Source organism: Salmo salar, chromosome 03 (genome assembly GCF_965601325.2).
Source record: "Salmo salar chromosome 03, fSalSal1, whole genome shotgun sequence".
NCBI lineage: Eukaryota > Metazoa > Chordata > Actinopteri > Salmoniformes > Salmonidae > Salmo > Salmo salar.
Window position 1 is genome coordinate 56,752,036 of NC_138293.1, and position 20,107 is coordinate 56,772,142.

Below are 20,107 nucleotides of genomic sequence, written 5' to 3' on the forward strand. Positions count from 1 at the left end.
TCCTAACTGACCTAAGACAGGGAATTTTTACTAGGATTAAATGTCAGGAATTGTGAAAAACTGAGTTTAATGTATTTGGCTAAGGTGTATGTAAACTTCCGACTTCAACTGTATGTATACGTTGTAACCCTGCTAGTTTCGCATGACATCATTACAAACTCACCGACTTTTGATTTCAGTCTTTTATTGTCTTACAATACAGCACGCAATTAGTCAGTCATGAGGTTTATTTTGGTGTGTAACAGTATGTGTTTTAGTGAAAAGGCCACTCCTGACCTGCAAAACAATATCAGAATTGGTAGTTTTACAGGTCAGTGTCCCCTGTTTTAGAGCTCCAGCTCGATCTTGACGTCAATCTCGGCCTTGTAAGGTTCCAGCAGAGGGCGTACCTCCTCAGAGAGAAACCTCGCCACCTGAGAGGGAGACAGAATGATGAGTTAGGGTGCGTCAACTATAAGTGCATAGAGAAAATCTGTATACTGTACTAAATACAAAAGAGCACACTGGTGATATTGATGGTCAGATTGAATGGATATTTTGCCACCATGAACTCTGTACCAAGACCCCCAGTGTGCTGGAGATTATTTTCTGTTTAACTAAAGGTATATTAAAATGATTTTACAATACTCTGAGGCCAAGTTGTGAAAAACAAAGATAACGGGTAGTGGGGTGTTCTGTATAGTACCTGTTGGGGGGCGCGGCCGATGAAGGTCTTGGGGTCCAGGATGTTGTCAAGATGGCCCAGGATAGGGGCGAAGTAGGGGTCAGCCTGGACCCTGGCCAACAGGTCATTGTCCCCCCCCTCCTGTTTCACCACGTTTGCAGCCTGCTGGGACAACACACGGATCTTCTCATGGCAGTCCTGGAGCAAGAACACAGGCACGAGAGAAACTGTTACTGTGTGATTACACAAAAATATTTTAAAAAACGCAACAATTTCAAAGGTTTTGACTGGGAATATAGATATGCATCTGCTGGTTACAGATACCTTTAAAAAAAGGTTGCCTCATGCAGCAGACATCTCCTTCGTATAGAGTTGATTAGGCTGTTGATTGTGGCCGTAGAACGTTGTTCCACTCCTCTTCAATGGCTGTACAAAGTTGCTGGATATTCGTGGGAACTGGAACACACTTAATGGGTGACATGTCTGGTGAGTATGCAGGCCATGGAAAAACTGACATTTTCAGCTTCCAGGAATTGTGTATAGATCCTTGCGACACGGGGCCATGTATTATCATGCTGAAACATGAGGTGATGGCGGCGGATGAATGGCACGACATTGGGACTCAGGATCTCATCACGGGATCTCTGTGCATTTAAATTCACATCGATAAAATGCAGATGTGTTCGATGTCCGGAGCTTATGCCTGCCCATACCATAACCACACTGCCACCATGGGGCACTCTGTTCACAACGTTGACATCAGCATCGTTGACATCCCCCACACGCCATCTGCCAGGTACAGTTGAAACCGGGACTCATCTGTAAATTGCGCACTTCTCCAGCGTGCCAGTGGCCATTGAAGGTGAGCATTTACCCACTGAAGTTGGTTACGACGCCGAACTGTTTGTACAGAAATGATTCGGTTGTGCAAATCCAGACGATCCTGCAGGTGAAGAAGCCGGATGTGGATGTCCTGGGCTGGCGTGGTTACACGTGGTCTGCGGTTGAGTCCTGTTGGACATCCTACCAAATTCTCTAAAACGACATTGGAGGTGGCTTATGGTAGAGAAATTAACATTTAGTTCTCTGGCAACAGCTCTGGTGGACATTCCTGCAGTCAGCATGCCAATTGTACGTACGCTCCCTGAAAACTTGAGAGATCTGTGGCATTGTGCTGTGTGACAAAACTACACATTTTAGAGTGGCCTTTTATTGTACTGCAGCACAAGGTGCAGCTGTGTATGGATCATGCTGTTTAATCAGCTTCACCTGTTAGGTGGATGATTATCTTGGCAAAGGAGAAATGCTCACTAAACAGGGATGTAACCTAATTTGTGCGCAAAAGTATAGAGAAATAACCGTATGGAACATTTCTGGGATATTTTACTTCAGCTCATGAAAGATGGGACCAACACTTGCTGGGTTTATATTTTTGTTCAATATACTGTATGCCCTCTGGACACTTGTTCCCCGTTTTCTAAACGTTTTGCGCATGTGCTACACAAAAAACATGTCACTAATATTTACACACTCAATACAAGACATATTGAATTAACTTCACACTGTATAATAGAATACTGCATAGAATGGCTGATATTTGCAAAGGCCTACCTGTGATTTGGCTGGAGGAAAATGCATGCATAATGATCTGCATGTCATTGTAGCAGTAAGGGGAAAACACTGCCTTAAACCTTCTTTACTCTTCAGTTCTCTCACAGACAGTTCAACTTAGGTGCCAAACAGAATTTAAGGAAAACCAGAAAGAGATTGACTTGTGGTATAGTTTACGCTCACATTAGGCCTGTATGAATCTTGCCTTTGAAGCAAATATCATAAGTAGCACACCCTTTTCCTTTCTGCTCGTGCCAATCAAATTTGTCTAGACCTACTGTCAAGTTACCAGGTTGTTAGCTAGCTAGTTAACAAACAATGTTGTTCAGTCATGTCATCAAACTAATAATTAGCAACCCGGGATTAGTTTAAAAAGGGACGGAACATTGTGACATAATCTGAAACGTGCGTGAAATCACGCCTGAAGAAAAGAGGGTAGCTCCAATAATATGGGTCATATTTTATTAACCTTTTAAGCTATAGACAAGCCATTTTCTTTCCTGTAAAGCTGCAAGCATGCCTGTCGCAAAACAGTGCTTCATTGTTCCTCTATGTCACTCAGAGGCTGCGTGACAGAAAACTTGCAACTGAAAAGCCTACTCAGACTGACAGGTGCTCTTGGTTATACCAGGCGATGAAAAAGACAACGCATCAACTTTGCTTGCTGCGCCGATATATAAAATGTACACGTAACAGAAGACTCATCAGGCTCTGCCTCCCCACTCACCATCACAGCTACATTTTATTCTAAACTGATAGAGGAATAGACGCACTGGACTCAAGTGAAGCTAGGAAAAAGAGTAACGGAAAGGTATACAATCCAGGACTAATTATGCAACATGGAGTCTGAGAAATATGTTCTGTTCTAATAAGTTATGTGGCATCATGCTGTACTAGAAGGGTGTGTACCTGTCTGTTGCCTCCAGCCTTCACCATAGCCATGATGATGTTCTCTGTAGCCATGAAGGGAAGCTCATGACGGATGTGTCTCTCTATCACCTGACAGAGAGAGCGAGAGAGAATGAGAGGAAGCGAGAGGGAAAGATGAAAATGATGATGAGAAAGGGATACATAACATTAGGAGTGTAACAGTTCACCAAACCCAGGGTTCGGTACGTATTGCGGTTTCGGGGTCATGGTTTAGTTTCGGTACAGCAGGAAAATTTAAAAAAGGCAACAGTTACTGTAGTTAATTTTAGTTTTGACAATATGTCAAACTAACCCAGGAACAGATCATCAAACAATGTAGGGCCCAATAAAAATGGTTTCATTTTTCCAGGTTTCTGATTGTCCCCCGTTTTCCACTGTCAAAATCACTTTAAAAGAAAAAAAAAACTACGCACCAGACATAGGTCTGGCAAAAACCAAATATTTCATTTTTGGGTGTAGATACCCTTTCATTTAGGTGCACTCCAGCAAGAGCCTTGCTTGGTTAACAGTGTTTCTGTAGCACACGTGATTGCAGAATTTGCTGAACAAATCACCACTGGATTGATGCAAATAATCATGAGATCATTCTGCCAGGTAAACAGTGACTTCGGAAAGTATTCAGACGCCGTGACTTTTTGCACATTTTGTTACGCAATAAGTTTTACAATAAGGCTGTAACCTTTTTTTTTTTTTTTCCCATCAATCAATCTACACAGAATACCCCATAATAACAAAGCAAAAAAAAAAAAACTGTATGTAAACCTCCGACTTCAACTATGTGTGCTATATTCACTCACAGTGCTGACCAAACAGAGGCCCCCGTACCGAATGGTTCGGGTACGACTGCGTGTACCGTTACACCCCTACATAACATCAAATCACATTTTATTGGTCACATACACACGGTTAGCAGACGTTAATGTGAGTGTAGTGAAAAGCTTGTGCTTCTAGTTCCGACAGTGCAGCCAATATCTAACAATTCCCCAATAACTACCTAATACACACAATGTAAGTAAAGGCATGGAATAAGAATATATAAATATATGGATGAGCAATGAGAGCGGCATAGGCAAGATGCAATAGATGGTATAAAATACAGTATATACATATGAGATGAGTAATGCAATATATGTAAACATTATTAAAGTGACTAGTGATCAATTTATTAAAGTACCCAATGTCTGTACCGCTGGAGCGAGTAGTCGTGCTGTACTTCGCTCCACGGGTAATATTACATTTCATTACAACGGAATGATTTGATTATAGTTGTCTTTGCTGTCTTTGTATCAAGGATAAAGGTGTAGCTTTGAGAAACTAACAAGGTTAGCTAGCCAGCAGTATTCGTTCGCAGCAAACGGCGTCAACACCACAGCTAGCTAGCCAACTTTACCAACTAGCAGTACTGTAGAAACTAAATACATAACAACGGAACGTTTTGTTTAGTGTAATGTTAGCTAGCTACATAGTTGTCTTTGTATCAAAGATAAAGGTAACGCAGCCATTGCTAGCTAGCCAACTTTACCAGCTAGCAGTACTGTTTCATTTTTAGTCAATAAGATTTTTGCAACGTAAGCTTAACTTTCTGAACTTTCGAGATGTGCAGTCCACTTGTGTAGCTAGCAGGACTGACTGTGTTAGCTAGCCAACGTTTAATTACTTCTGCGTTATGAAAGGAACTAGACACGGACACGAATGATCCATTGGTAGTTTGTTGTAACCAAGTATTGGTGCTAACCGTGTGTTACTGGATGCTAGCATGCTAGTTAGCTACGGCGTCATAGGATACGGTGCACTGGGTGGGTTTCACGGAAGAATACTGTACCAAGTTATCTAGCTGAATAAACTAAGTTTAAGCCTATTCCTGGAAACATTGAACCACTGTAGTTTACATCAATTATAATTTCTAAAGTGAAAGTTGGAAAAGTTATATTTGAGTGTTTCAGTGAATGGTTAGTGAGGGAGGCCCTGCTCTCTCGCTTCCCCAGTTTAGTTAAATTTCATTCCAATCTCCTTTGCATTAGCGTAGCCTGTCAACTATGTGTCTGTCTATCCCTGTTCTCTCATCTCTGCACAGGCCACACACCACGTGGCCGCTGCCACTCTACCGTGGTGGTCCCAGCGCGCACGACCCACGTGGAGTTCCAGGTCTCCGGCAGCCTCTGGAACTGCCGGTCTGCGGCCAACAAGGCAGAGTTCATCTCAGCCTATGCTACCCTCCAGTCCCTCGACTTCTTTGCGCTGACGGAAACATGGATTACCACAGAAAACACTGCTACTCCTTCTGCTCTCTCCTCGTCTGACCACGTGTTCTCGCATACCCCGAGAGCATCTGGTCAGCGGGGTGGTGGCACTGGAATCCTCATCTCTCCCAAGTGGACATTCCCTCTTTCTCCCCTGACCCATCTGTCTGTCTATCTCCTCCTTTGAATTCCATGCTGTCACAGTCACTAGCCCATTCAAGCTTAACATCCTTATCATTTATCGCCCTCCAGGTTCCCTTGGAGAGTTCATCAATGAGCTTGACGCCTTGATAAGTTCCTTTCCTGAGGATGGCTCACCCCTCACAGTTCTGGGTGACCTTTGATTCATTTCTACCTTTGACTCATTTCTCACGTCTACCTTTGACTCATCTCTCTGCCTCCTTCTTTCCACTCCTCTCCTCTTTTGACCTCACCCTCTCACCGTCCCCCCCTACTCACAAGGCAGGCAATACGCTTGACCTCATCTTTACTAGATGCTGTTCTTCTACTAATCTCACTGCAACTCCCCTCCAAGTCTCCGACCACTACCTTGTATCCTTTTCCCTCGCGCTCTCCTCCAACACTACTCACTCTGCCCCTACTCAGCTGGTATTGCACCGTCGCAACCGTCGCCCTCTCTCTCCTGCTACTCTCTCCTCTTCCATCCTATCATCTCTTCCCTCTGCTCAATCCTTCTCCAACCAATCTCCTGATTCTGCTTCCTCAACCCTCCTCTGCTCCCTTTCTGCATCCTTTGACTCTCTATGTCCCCTATCCTCCCGGCCGGCTCGGTCCTCCCCTCCTGCTCCGTGGCTTGACGACTCATTGCGAGCTCACAGAACAGGGCTCCGGGCAGCCGAGCGGAAATGGAGGAAAACTAGCCTCCTTGCGGACCCGGCATCTTTTCACTCCCTCAGCTCTACATTTTCTTCCTCTGTTTCTGCTACTAAAGCCACTTTCTACCACTCTAAATTCCAAGCATCTGCCTCTAACCCTAGGAAGCTCTTTGCCACCTCCTCCTCCCCCCTGAATCCTCCTCCCCCCTGAATCCTCCTCCCTCTCTGCGGATGACTTCGTCAACCATTTTGAAAAGAAGGTTGACGACATCCGATCCTCGTTTGTTAAGTCAAACAACACCACTGGTCCTGCTCACATTGCCCTACCCTATGCTTTGACTTCTTTCTCCCCTCTCTCGCCAGATGAAATCTTGCGACTTGTGATAACCGGCCGCCCAACAACCTGCCCGCTTGACCCTATCCCCTCCTCTCTTCTCCAGACCATTTCCGGAGACCTTCTCCCCTACCTCACCTCCCTCATCAACTCATCCTTGACCGCTGGCTACGTCCCTTCCGTCTTCAAGAGAGCGAGAGTTGCACCCCTTCTCAAAAAACCTACACTCGATCCCTCCGATGTCAACAACTACAGACCAGCATCCTTTCTTTTCTCTCCAAAACTCGAGCGTGCCGTCCTTGGCCAGTTCTCTTGCTATCTCTCTCAGAATGACCTTCTTGATCCAAATCAGTCAGGTTTCAAGACTGGTCATTCAACTGAGACTGCTCTTCTCTGTGTCACAGAGGCTCTCCACACTGCTAAAGCTAACCCTCTCTCCTCTGCTCTCATCCTCCTAGAACTATCTGCTGCCTTTGATACTGTGAACCATCAGATCCTCCTCTCCACCCTCTCCGAGTTGGGCATCTCCGGCGTGGCTCACTCTTGGATTGCGTCCTACCTGACAGGTCGCTCCTACCAGGTGGCGTGGCGAGAATCCGTCTCCGCACCACGTGCTCTCACCACTGGTGTCCCCCAGGGCTCAGTTCTAGGCCCTCTCCTATTCTCGCTATACACCAAGTCACTTGGCTCTGTCATATCCTCACATGGTCTCTCCTATCATTGCTACGCAGACGACACACAATTAATCTTTCCTTTTCCCTCTTCTGATAACCAGGTGGCGAATCGCATCTCTGCATGTCTGGCAGACATATCAGTGTGGATGACGGATCACCACCTCAAGCTGAACCTCGGCAAGACGGAGCTGCTCTTCCTCCCGGGGAAGGACTGCCCGTTCCATGATCTCGCCATCACGGTTGACAACTCCATTGAGACCTCCTCCCAGAGTGCTAAGAGCCTTGGCGTGACCCTGGGGGACACCCTGTCGTTCTCCGCTAACATCAAGGCGGTGACCCGATCCTGTAGGTTCATGCTCTACAACATTCGCAGAGTACGACGCTGCCTTACACAGGAAGCAGCGCAGGTCCTAATCCAGGCACTTGTCATCTCCCGTCTGGATTACTGCAACTCGCTGCTGGCGGGGCTCCCTGCCTGTGCCATTAAACCCCTACAACTCATCCAGAACGCCGCAGCCCGTCTGGTGTTCACCCTTCCCAAGTTCTCTCACGTCACCCCGCTCCTCCGCACACTCCACTGGCTTCCAGTTGAAGCTCGCATCTGCTACAAGACCATGGTGCTTGCCTAAAAAGCTGTGAGGGGAACGGCACCTCCGTACCTTCAGGCTCTGATCAGTCCCTACACCCAAAGAAGGGCACTGCGTTCATCCACCTCTGGCCTGCTCGTCTCCCTACCTCTGCAGAAGCACAGTTCCCGCTCAGCCCAGTCAAAAACTGTTCGCTGCTCTGGCACCCCAATGGTGGAACAAGCTCCCTCACGACGCCAGGACAGCGGAGTCAATCCCCACCTTCCGGAGATACCTGAAACCCCACCTCTTTAACCTGTTGGGGCTAGGGGGCAATATTTTCACGGCCGGATGAAAAACGTTCCCAATTTAAACAGGTTACTACTCTGGCCCAGAAAATAGAATATGCATATTATTAGTAGATTTGGATAGAAAACACTGAAGTTTCTAAAACTGTTTGAATGGTGTTGGAGTATAACAGAACTCATATGGCAGGCAAAAAAAACAGAGAAATTTAATCAGGAAGTGGGGGAAAATAGAAATGTAGTTTTTCTTTTGAATCCCTTGAAAAACTACAGTGACATAGGATTTACGTTGCACCTCCTAACTCTTCCATTGGCTGTCAACAATCTTTAGGAACTGGTTTCATCCGTCACCGGGCAGAAAATTATGGCTCAGTCAATCACTGGCCAGTCTGAGGACAGGTGTCTTATGACGCGCATGCACTTGACTTCGTTGTTTTTTATTTTTCTTCTGGGATGAATACCTATTGCCCGGGTGTAAAATTATCGCAATTTTACGCAAAAAAAAATTACCCTAAAGGATTGATTGTAAACATCGTTTAACGTGTTTCTACAAATGATAATGGAACTTTGAACATTTCGTCTATGGATTTGCGTCCACGCCACATGGCATTGTAAAGTGTTCTGGATGGGTCAACAAAACGGACGTATTTGGACATAAATGATGGACTTTGCAGAACAAATGAACATTTCTTGTGGAAGTGGGTGCCCATCCGAGTGCATTCCGCCGAAGATCAGCAAAGGTAAGAAAATATTTCGAACATACTTTCAGAGATTTGTCGACGTCGTGGTTGTAGGCTAACTGTATAGCTTAGCATTGAAGGCTAAGTTCTGTACTCAGAATATTGAACAATGTGCTTTTTCCGTAAAGTTATTTTGAAATCTGACAAAGTGGTTGCATAAAGGAGTAGATTATCTCTAATTCTTTAAATAATTGTTATAAATTATGTCAACGTTTATGAGTTCTTCTGTAAATGCATGTGCCTATTCACCGGAAGTTATGGGGAGAAAACATTTTCTGAACGTCACGCGCCAATGTAAAAATTGGGTTTTTGGATATAAATATAAACTCGATCGAACAAAAAAATGCATCCATTGTCTAACATGATGTCCTAGGAGTGTCATCTGATGAAGATTGCCAACGGTTAGTGCTTAATTTTAGCTGTATATCTGGTTTTGTGATGGCTATCCGTGCTTGGAAAATTGCTTTTTTTTTGCTAATGTGCTATGCTAAAATAATCTAATGTTTTCCTTTCACCGTAAAGCCTTTTTGAAATCGGACAATGTGATTGGATTAACGAGTAGAGTATCTTTAAAATGCCGTATAATACTTGAATTTTAATTTTGAGATTATAATTTTTTTGAATTTCGCGTCATGCTCTCACTGGTTGTTGTCCAACCAATCCCGTTAACGGGATTTTATCCTGTAGAGTTTAAGGAATACCTGGGATAGGATAAAGTAATCCTTCTAACCCCCCCCCCCCCCCCACCAAAAAAAGATATGTACTATTGTAAAGTGGTTGTTCCACTGGATATCATAAGGTGAATGCACCAATTTGTAAGTCGCTCTGGATAAGAGCGTCTGCTAACTGACGTAAATGTCTGTATGTAGGCAGCAGCCTCTGATGGCTGTTTAACAGTCTGATGGCCTGCAAGACAGTGTGAGTTGAATGTTGTTCCTCTGTGTGCAGAGGTGCAGATGTGTGCATTACTCATGAAATGACAAGGTTTAAAAATGGTGGTGATAATACCTTATGAGGACAATGGAATAAAAAGCCTCTGGGTTTATTGTGTTTTTATCCTCAAGTTCTGTCTGGAGAAGCTTACTACTTTAATTATCTAATAAACTCAATGAATCTACCTTGGGGTAGACCACCAGGCCTTCAGTGATGTTCTGCAGGGTGCTGAGGATGATGTCAGCGGTAAGGAAAGACTCGGGGAGAGAGATTCTCCTGTTGGCACTGTCATCTAGTGTTCTTTCCAGCCACTGGACAGAGGCGGTCTGGAGGGGGTCAGCAAGCAGCGCTATCAGGTGGCGGGCCAGACTACAGCAACGTTCACAACGCATTGGGTTCCTCTTGTAGGCCATGGCACTGGAGCCTGGTGGGGGAGAGGGGGAGAGACCGTCAGTGGGACCTAGACAAGTAACAATGGGTTGGCATTTAGGAAATAACTTAAACTAGCAGTTTACTCTGAGCCATCAGGATGTTTTACTGGTTGGTGCCTTAATCAAAGTGAAATCTAGGGCCGAAACTCAATTGTATATTATTGACTCCTCACATCCTTCCTCCACAGCTCCTTGTCAAAGCACATTGGAGCAGAAATCAGAGGGGAAGGATCTTCTGATTTTTTGCTCCAATCCGCTTTGACAAAGATGCAAGGAGAGAGGAATCGAGATTCACCCTAGTTTTGGGATAAGATTCTCCAATACCTGGGTAGGAAGTGGACCAATTTCCCTCTAATAACTCACCGATCTGCTCCTTTTCAAAAGGCTCCTCAATCTCTTTAAGGTTAGCCAGCAGGCGGATGTCAGTGCAGATCTGAGGAGGAGAGCATAATTTATTACCTGTGGGTCATTCCACTAGTGTTAAAGATCACCAGGCGGTATTGTTTCTCCATATATAGACTTGTGACTTAGGGCTGTAAGGATGACAAACTGATTTCCACTAAAGTAAAATCTAATCTCGACCTTGTGGATGGTGGCTCCCATGCTGGCCAGGTGAGAGAGGGAGTCGATGTCCACCTTACGACTGTACGTCTGTCCGGTCACCATGTAGGCCCTGGGAGGAAAAATTAACAGGATTGAAGAACATAAACCTAAAATAATTAAAAATAAATTGATATTTGAGGGATCTGTTTGTACTACGCTCAAATTACAAAACTTGTGGAAGATAGGAAACTCAAGAGACTGTTGACATAAAAGTATAAATTGAACTCACTTTTTGAAGCCTGCCATCTCTGTGACCATTCTGTCCAGATCCTCCACCTTATCATGGTCCCCCTGGAAGAGCTGCAGGAAGCTGGCCTGGGTGCCCGTAGTACCCTTCACCCCCCGGAAACGCAGATCTTCGCGGGCACGCTTAAGGTTCCGCATGTCCATGGCCAGGTCCTGGAGCCACAGACATGCTCTCTTACCCACTGTGGTCAACTGGGCCGGCCTGTTAGAGAGAGAGAGACAGAGAGAGAGGTGGAAGAGAAAAAAAAAATACAGAAAGGTGAGAGAAAAGTTAAAATAAAATGTGGAGAGAAAAAATAAAGATTCAAATAAAAAAATAAAACAGAAAGATGAAGACAGAAATAAGCCAGAGATTAAAGTGGACTCAGAAGCACTGAATATATCACTTTAATCCTAGAGGAATAAGAATATTTTGAAGATAAATACACAACGTAGAGGATGAGAGGAGAACTAAAAAGTAAATAGAGTACTAATGGTCAATAGGGAATTGACAATGGAAATAATTGGTCTTCAGTTCAACAGCTGTTCAGAATCTATGGAATGTCAGACTCAGAGCTACGTGTGCCACGTTTTCATTGATCTGTACATTGAGTCTGGAGCAGGATACTTGTTATTTGGCCATTGGCCCAGTTGTACTGCAAGGACTTCTGATTGGTCAACCCCAGGCTAGGGTGGGGGGTTATAAATGGCATCATGTCCCTTTGTTATGTGGAGAAAAGTTGAGGACAGGGGGAATGAACATCTACCTCCTGGCATAACAGCTATGATTTGTCCTTTTCAAATAAATACATTTTTCTCCCCCTGATTTGCTTTGGGGTTTGTGTTATTGAAGAATAACATCAACTGCTAACAGGAACATGAGTGTTCATAGTCAAATAGCATATACAGTTGAAGTCTACATACACCTTAGCCAAAAACATTTCAACTCAGTTCCTGAGTTGTCTTAGGATCCCCACTTTACTTTAAGAATGTGAAATGACAGAATAATACTAGAGAGAATTATTTATTTCAGCTTTCATTACATTCCCATTGGGTCAGAAGTTCTGAGATGTGTGCAAACCTGGTGGCCAACTACAAGAAACGTCTGACCTCTGATTGCCAACAAGGGTTTTGCCACCAAGTACCAAGTCATGTTTTGCAGAGGGGTCAAATACTTATTTTCCTCATTAAAATGCAAATCAATTTATAACATTTTTGACATGCGTTTTTCTGGATATTTTTGTTGTTATTCTGTCTCTCACTGTTCAAATAAACCAACCATTAAAATTATAGACTGATCCTTTCTTTATCAGTGGGCAAACGTACAAAATCAGCAGGGGATCAAATACTTTTTCCCCCCCACTGTATATGATTAAAGGCTATACGTGAGCAATACCTTGTTCAAAACTGATATTGTTTGTCATAGGGTAAAATCCCTATGGGGAAAATAAATGGGATGGAGGGATGAAATAAAGAGTGATAACAGAGAACGCTACCATTGCTGCACTGCTATCACACATTTTCCAACTCTAGAGACATAAACCTTGAAGAACATCACTGACACATCGTCGGCCCAAGGGAGCCCGACAGCCCAAATTTGAGGGTCACGCTCATGGACTAATATAGAAGTTCAAACCTCCTGAGGTGTTCATACTTACTGGTAATGTGTGAAACCCAGGGTGGGGAGACCAGCGTATTTTTCAGCAAAGTTTGATAGTCTGTCGATCACTCTGGCCAACTATAGAGACAGAATATTGTTTTTAGTTTACGGAAGTGATGAGGATATACAGGATCATACTTGGTTGACTTTCTCAGACATTTTCAACAAAGTTGCACATAACTTTACACTATACTATCAGTATCTAGTGCTGCCCTGGGGGTAGTAGTATTAATCCTTCCTGGTCTATAACAACTCTAATTTACCTTTGGCAGGAGAATGTCAAAACCGTCACGAAGCAGGATCAAATCCTGGGAGAAAAAACAGCAGGTATATCAGTCATCATGCATAAAAATCTCAGTTGTATATACACTGCTCAAAAAAATAAAGGGAACACTAAAATAACACATCCTAGATCTGAATGAAATAATCTTAAATACTTTTTTCTTTACATAGTTGAATGTGCTGACAACAAAATCACAAAAATAATCAATGGAAATCCAATTTATCAACCCATGGAGGTCTGGATTTGGAGTCACACTCAAAATTAAAGTGGAAAACCACACTACAGGCTGATCCAACTTTAATGTAATGTCAAACAAACAAGTCAAAATGAGGCTCAGTAGTGTGTGTGTGGCCTCCACGTGCCTGTATGACCTCCCTACAATGCCTGGGCATGCTCCTGATGAGGTGGCAGATGATCTCCGGAGGGATCTCCTCCCAGACCTGGACTAAAGCATCCGCCAACTCTTGGACAGTCTGTGGTGCAACGTGGCGTTGGTGGATGGAGCGAGACATGATGTCCCAGATGTGCTCAATTGGATTCAGGTCTGGGGAACGGGAAGGCCAGTCCATAGCATCAATGCCTTCCTCTTGCAGGAACTGCTGACATACTCCAGCCACATGAGGTCTAGCATTGTCTTGCATTAGGAGGAACCCAGGGCCAACCGCACCAGCATATGGTCTCACAAGGGGTCTGAGGATCTCATCTCGGTACCTAATGGCAGTCAGGCTACCTCTGACGAGCACATGGAGGGCTGTGCGGTCCCCCAAAGAAATGCCACCCCACACCATGACTGACCCACCGCCAAACCGGTCATGCTGGAGGATGTTGCAGGCAGCAGAACGTTCTCCACGGCGTCTCCAGACTCTGTCACATGTGCTCAGTGTGAACCTGCTTTCATCTGTGAAGAGCACAGGGCGCCAGTGGCGATTTTGCCAATCTTGGTGTTCTCTGGCAAATGCCAAACGTCCTGCACTGTGTTGGGCTGTAAGCACAACCCCCACCTGTGGACGCCGGGCCCTCATACCACCCTCATGGAGCCTGTTTCTGACCGTTTGAGCAGACACATGCACATTTGTAGCCTGCTGGAGGTCATTTTGTAGGGATCTGGCAGTGCTCCTCCTTGCACAAAGGCGGAGGTAGTGGCCCTGCTGCTGGGTTGTTGCCCTCCTACGGCCTCCTCCACGTCTCCTGATGTACTGGCCTGTCTCCTGATGTACTGGCCCATCTCCTGGTAGCGCCTCCATGCTCTGGACATTACGCTGACAGACACAGCAAACCTTCTTGCCACAGCTCGCATTGATGTGCCATCCTGGATGAGCTGCACTACCTGAGCCACTTGTGTGGGTTGTAGACTCCGTCTCATGCTACCACTAGAGTGAAAGCACCACCAGCATTCAAAAGTGACCAAAACATCAGCCAGGAAGCATAGGAACTGAGAAGTGGTCTGTGGTCACCACCTGCAGAACCACTCCTTTATTGGGGGTGTCTTGCTAATTGCCTATAATTTCCACCTGTTGTCTATTCCATTTGCACAACAGCATGTGAAATTTATTGTCAATCAGTGTTGCTTCCTAAGTGGACAGTTTGATTTCACAGAAGTGAGATTGACTTGGAGTTACATTGTGTTGTTTAAGTGTTCCCTTTATTTTTTTTGAGCAGTGTATATACCCATGAGAAACAAACATGACCATTAAGCACACTCATCCTAAAATAACGTGGCCCTCGGCATTCTCTTACCGTGTTGTCTCCCACGTAACAGGAAGTGGCGCCCAGGTGGATGATGGGAGCAGCGGTGGGGCAGCAGTGGGCAAAGGTGTGCACGTGGGCCATGACATCATGCCTCAGCTTGCTCTCCTCCACCGCCGCCATGGCAAAGTCAATATCCTCAGCGTGGCTTTCCATCTCGGTCACCTGGGCATCGGTGACGGGCAGGCCAAGAGCCTGGAGAAGGGAGGATAAGAGGAGGAGAGAGAGTTAGAAGGAGCAGACCAAGATCCTGGAGTTCTGGGGGGGGGGGGGGGCAGAGACAGTTAGAGATGGTACCACAGGGGTGTAGGGAAAGCACTGCAGCCTGTCATTGTAGCTGATACACTGGATGCATATCCCAGAGTAAGCACTAGCTACTTTATTAAGTGTTCCCTGGCTTTTATCAAGCCGAAACATTGCTGCAACATTGCAGCTTGTAGTAGTTGCACATTGTAGGCTCCTATGTAATAAAAAGTAAGCCAATTGGGTCAATGGGACGTGAGGTGGAACGGGTCAGAAAGTGGGTCAAGATTTTCCAACAGATAGCTAGATGTGTTGTTGTTTTGCTCCATATCTCACACAGTAATTAGGAAAACTATTCAAGCACAATCTTCATCACAGTAGGTCTATTTAAAACCATTGAAAAATAGAATGTGGTGTTTGAGTAGGAGATCAGGAGGTTGGCCCTGTGTTCATGAGAATAGCGAGTGACATTACTGGGCAGCGTCTCAACTCCCTCCCTACCCGTAAGTAACAATGTTTTTTACTTGGCTCTGGATAGGTAGGCTATAGGCAGTGCAGTTTCCACCATATTGTATACAACTTACATATCTAAAAAACATAGAAGGGTTACTTAGGGCCAAGGAGAAGGGAGTGAAGAGAGTAAATAGGCTAACTCTAAGGGGGTGTCCTATTACCCTGACATTTTGGCCTGGCTATTTTAGACAACCCCACCCCAACAGAAAGACACTGTAGCCCAACTTGCTACTTGACATCTGATGAAACAACGTTTTGTATGGGAACACTATGTACATTCCTTTTCATGAGGGCACAAGTTTAAAGTAGCAACTAGCTAGTGTGAGAAGAGAGATTTCCATGGCCCTGTGCGTGCATGTGTGTCAGCTGAGCTGCTAAAAGGCTCCATAGGCAGAGATGACCAGTATTTAGGGAAAGGGGAATACCTAGTCAGTTGTCCAACTGAATGTATTCAACTGAAATGTGTCTTCCGCATGTCAATCAGAGGTGCGGGGGGCTGCCTTAAAATTGACATCCACATCTTCGGCGCCCGGGGAACAGTGCCTTGCTCAGGGGCAGAACGACAGATTTTTACCTTGTCAGCTCGGGGATTCAATACTTGCCCAATGCTCTAACCACTAGGCTACCTGCCTAATTTATGTTATATGTATTAAAAATACGTATTTTAATTACTTCAGAGTATTTTGAATTACACTGGGCTGAACTAAACTCCAATGTACTTTGTATTTTCAAAATGCAAAATACTTTACTATATCATTTTGTATAGTGGTTGCCATTGTGGCTCCCCTTTCACCCTACATTGGTATCAGAAGTCTGATACCACTATGGTGTGATAAAAGCATCTGCTAAATTAATTAAATATAAATGTACAATACCAGTCAAATAGTTGACACCTACTCATTCAAGGGTTTTTCTTTACTTTTACTATTTTCTACACTGTAGAATAATAGTGAATACATCAAAACTATGAAATAACACATACGGAATCATGTAGTAACCAAAAACACTTGACCAGGGCAGAAATTTGACAAACTGACTTGTTGGAAAGGTGGCATCCTATGAAGTTGAAAGTCCACGAACTCTACAGTATGGGCCATTCTACTGCCAATGTTTGTCTATGGAGATTGCATCCCTCTGTGCTCGATTTTAGACACCTGTCAGAAACGTGTGTGGCTGAAAAAGCGAATCCACTAATAGGAAGGAGTGTCCACATACTTTTGGCCATGTAGTGTTTATTTGCACACATATTTTGTCGTTTATTTTGACACATTGCCGTTTTTGGCCATCCCTGCCCATATCCTTACCTTTGTGTAGTCCATTTCCCCTCCACTAACAGATCAGATCAGCTGATGCATTTGACAGAGGGTCTGATAGTAACGTTAATTACACACACACACAGCCTCCCTGTAAATTAGAAGGGTTGTGGAAGTCATTTTTGTCTTTAAGCTAATAAAAAAAAAAAATGGCGCACAATTGGCCTAGCGTCCTGTATTTAACTGACTTGCCTAGTAAAAAAAAAAAAAAGTTAAATAAAAAAAATTGCCTTGTGTTTTTCTCTTAAAGGTCTTCGCTGTGCAACACTTATTTAGGTTTCAAAGTCAGCACTTTCGTGTGGACTAGTTAGACATATATATCCAGTTTCCAAATAGTTTAGCCCAACAGCAGTGGAATATTGGAATTTGCAGTGTGGTCACGAGGCTGAAAAATATATGGAACCCAGACATTAAGTTAGAGAGGCTAGATTAATTCAAGGGGATAACGTTACATCTGAAGGACAACTACAGGGTTGATTGACTAGTGCAGTGTTTCCCAATCCTGGTCCTCGAGTACCCCAACAGTACACAGTATTGTTGTAGCCCTTGACAAACACACCTCATTCAACTCATTGACGGTTTGATGATTAGTTGAATCACGTGTGCTTGTCCAGGGTTACAAGAAAAATGTGGACTGTTGGGGGTACTCGAGGACCAGGATTGGGAAACACTGGACTAGTGTAACTTATTTACCAACCTGCCCAGTCATTTTCCTGACATATTCATCAACAGTACCCAGTTGTTGGCCTAACTACATGCATTGTTACAGCCCTAAATCCACAACCATGTAATGACTATCACAAGACAGTGCATCCTACTAGCTAAGCTAGCTTGTTTAGCTGCTGCCTACTATGGCTCGCATCTTCTCTCTTGGAAGACAAACATATTATGAACCAGTTCATTTACTGTAAAGTCCTCATATTTAGAGCAGGGAACTTGAGAAGTCTCTCAAGGTCGCAACTTTTACAATAGACTTGCAAAATATATTTGGAAAACTATAGCTAGCTAACGTTAGCTACTGAAATACAGACGAGGGCATGCATACATTTTCATCCATGGTGGCTAGCTAAATTAATAAAAATACCTCACACCTTTTCCGCTTTGGCCAGGTAGATCCACAGTTTTCTCCATGTTGTGAATTTCTTCCTGTCACTGAAGTTGTAGGACATTTCCTTGCTGGCATAGCGAGACACCAGCGGCGAACGATACTTACTAAATTCGTCCATAACTAAAACGCGCTTATCACCAGCATGCGTCCAGTGCTACCAACACATTTTCAGGAGAAATTGCTAGAGGCAGGTCGCTATGTTGCTAAAAGTAGCTAAATGACGTTGTGATGTCATTGTGTGATGACGTAATTACGTAATAACGTTAAACTGTGTCATTACGTAGAATACACAACAACGTTTCTCAAATTGACTTGCCATCTCGGCAAAAAAAAATGATTTCACATTTGTTAGTTTAGATTTGTTTGTTCATTATCATATATTTTTATTTGTAAACGTAATATAAACACAACACATTTTATATGATCACATTTTTATTTTTAAACACAACACATTGCATTATTGAACAATTAAATTGTATTTATTTTCTTTTTAACTACTAAACCTTCACATTCTGAACAATTATAGTTTTAAGCAGTGTATTGCTTAGTTAACATGCTACCTAACTGCTCAACAATTATAGGTACAGGCTAATAACAAGGTATATATGCTATCTTATTGAACAAGCAACTTAACTTAAATAATGATGTATTCGCTAGGCATCTCTCTCCAGCTCACTCCAGGTTGTTGTGCTGCTTGGCTAGCTAGCTGCTCAATGGTTTCCTCCAGATATTGCTACTGTTTTCGCACACACTGCAGTACACACTGCCACCATCAGCTGTGTGTCTCCGCCAGTTCCAGAAAGTCCACTCCTTGCATACGTACTGTAAATATGATGAATCATAGATTGGCAAGGAAATCCTCTTAATCTTCACTGTCAAACTGCATTGTCACGGAGCTGGAACCAGCAGTAGAGGATGGAGTGTCCTTAAAGCTGTATGCTGCTGTGGTGCCAAACTGCTGCAGAACTTCAATTGGTAGTTTATGCTGGTAACAGGTATCACCAGCCAGCTTCAGTCCATACCACACCAGGAGTATGGAGTTGAGAGTGTGCAATGACATTCTATTTCTTAACTTTGACTTGACCACACTCATTTGGCTGAACAGCCGTTCAACCTCTGCATTTGAGTGTGGCAAGGAGAGGGCAGCGAGTGCAGCTTTCCACAGTATTTCAAATGGATTTGACCCGGAAGAGTCCGTGTAGTTATTGACTTCACTCCAAAACTCGACTGTATTTTCAGTTGAGTCCCACCTAAACAGATGGAATTTCTCTATTGGGAAACAATTTTATCAATTGTTTGGGGCTGGTATCCCAGTAGCTCAGCTACTTTAGTAATTTCAGTGGTGCCTTTATTGTGCTTTAGCGTTTCCTTAACACTGAACAAGGCCATGTTTCGCAAGGCTTCAAGGTTGTCTGGGAGCCTTGCTTGCAGCTCCTTGCTTAAAGCAACAATGTAGTTGATGCACTGTCTCCGAATTACCGTTTTGTCCTCTGGCGCAAGACTGAGTTGGTACACCGTGCTCTCGAAAAGGTACCGAAGGTATGGTGATGGACTGAGATGTCCATCAATGGCATCCTTCAGGACATCCATTTTTGCCATAGTGTTGACTACTCTGCTGCAAATTGATGTTAAGAGGTGTACCAGATTGTCCAAAAGCTTGACAGGATCTGTTTGCTCTCCCTCAAATGACTTCACTGCAACTTGTACGTCGGACAGGATTGATTTCAAGAATGTCAGGTTGACATAGTTGGTCTTGTTCATGTACATGGTGTGGAGCACATCCGCCATGTAGCAACGCTCACTGGCCTTGGTCAACTCAAAGTGGAGTTTCAGTTCTTCCCACTGGCTCAATATACGAGTTACCGCAGGCTCAATTGATAGCCAACGTGTGGCACACACTTTGGTGATCTGCAGGGGTTTCTGGACACAATTAACGGTGGCATACACTGCTTTGTACGCCTCACGCCATTTTGGGGAAATCGAAAACCAGTTTAAGATTAAGTATTCAACACTCCTAGGGATGGTTTCTTTGGATGCTGCACAGACAGCCAATTGTAAAGACTGGCACACACAGCGGATGAGTACCAAATTGGGCAATGCACATTCTTCCTTTAAAATCATGTGCACCCCGTTGTGCACCCCAGTCATC

The 20,107-nt window shown here is 44.1% G+C and overlaps 1 protein-coding gene across 2 annotated transcripts; it reads right to left on the minus strand.

The window, feature by feature from the left end:
• Positions 1-167: 167 nt before the first annotated feature.
• On the minus strand, positions 168-18,171 carry LOC106600892 (adenylosuccinate lyase). Of its 2 annotated transcripts, none has more exons than XM_014192650.3 (11): positions 17,942-18,170; positions 14,773-14,976; positions 13,016-13,060; positions 12,751-12,830; positions 11,097-11,315; positions 10,847-10,937; positions 10,628-10,697; positions 10,019-10,257; positions 3,185-3,274; positions 686-862; positions 168-413 (listed from the first exon to the last, which is right to left on the minus strand). In XM_014192650.3, the coding sequence occupies exons 1-11, from the start codon at positions 18,074-18,076 to the stop codon at positions 327-329; spliced, it is 1,437 nt and encodes a 478-aa protein (XP_014048125.1). In that variant the 5' UTR covers positions 18,077-18,170; the 3' UTR covers positions 168-326. The 2 variants fall into 2 exon arrangements, 1 of the variants encoding a protein (XP_014048125.1); XR_014391926.1 differs by lacking the exon at positions 168-413 and adding an exon at positions 989-1,130 and having other exon boundaries at positions 17,942-18,171.
• Positions 18,172-20,107: the final 1,936 nt, after the last annotated feature.

Coding starts and splice junctions, on each gene's coding strand:
- LOC106600892 (XM_014192650.3), bottom strand. CDS start 18,076: ATGGACGAATTTAGTAAGTATCGTTCGCCGCTGGTGTCTCGCTATGCC. Junction 14,977..17,941: donor ACCTGGCCAAAGCGGAAAAG/GTGTGAGGTATT, acceptor TCCCTTCTCCAG/GCTCTTGGCCTGCCCGTCAC. Junction 11,316..12,750: donor CTGGGTTTCACACATTACCA/GTAAGTATGAAC, acceptor TCTCTCTAACAG/GCCGGCCCAGTTGACCACAG.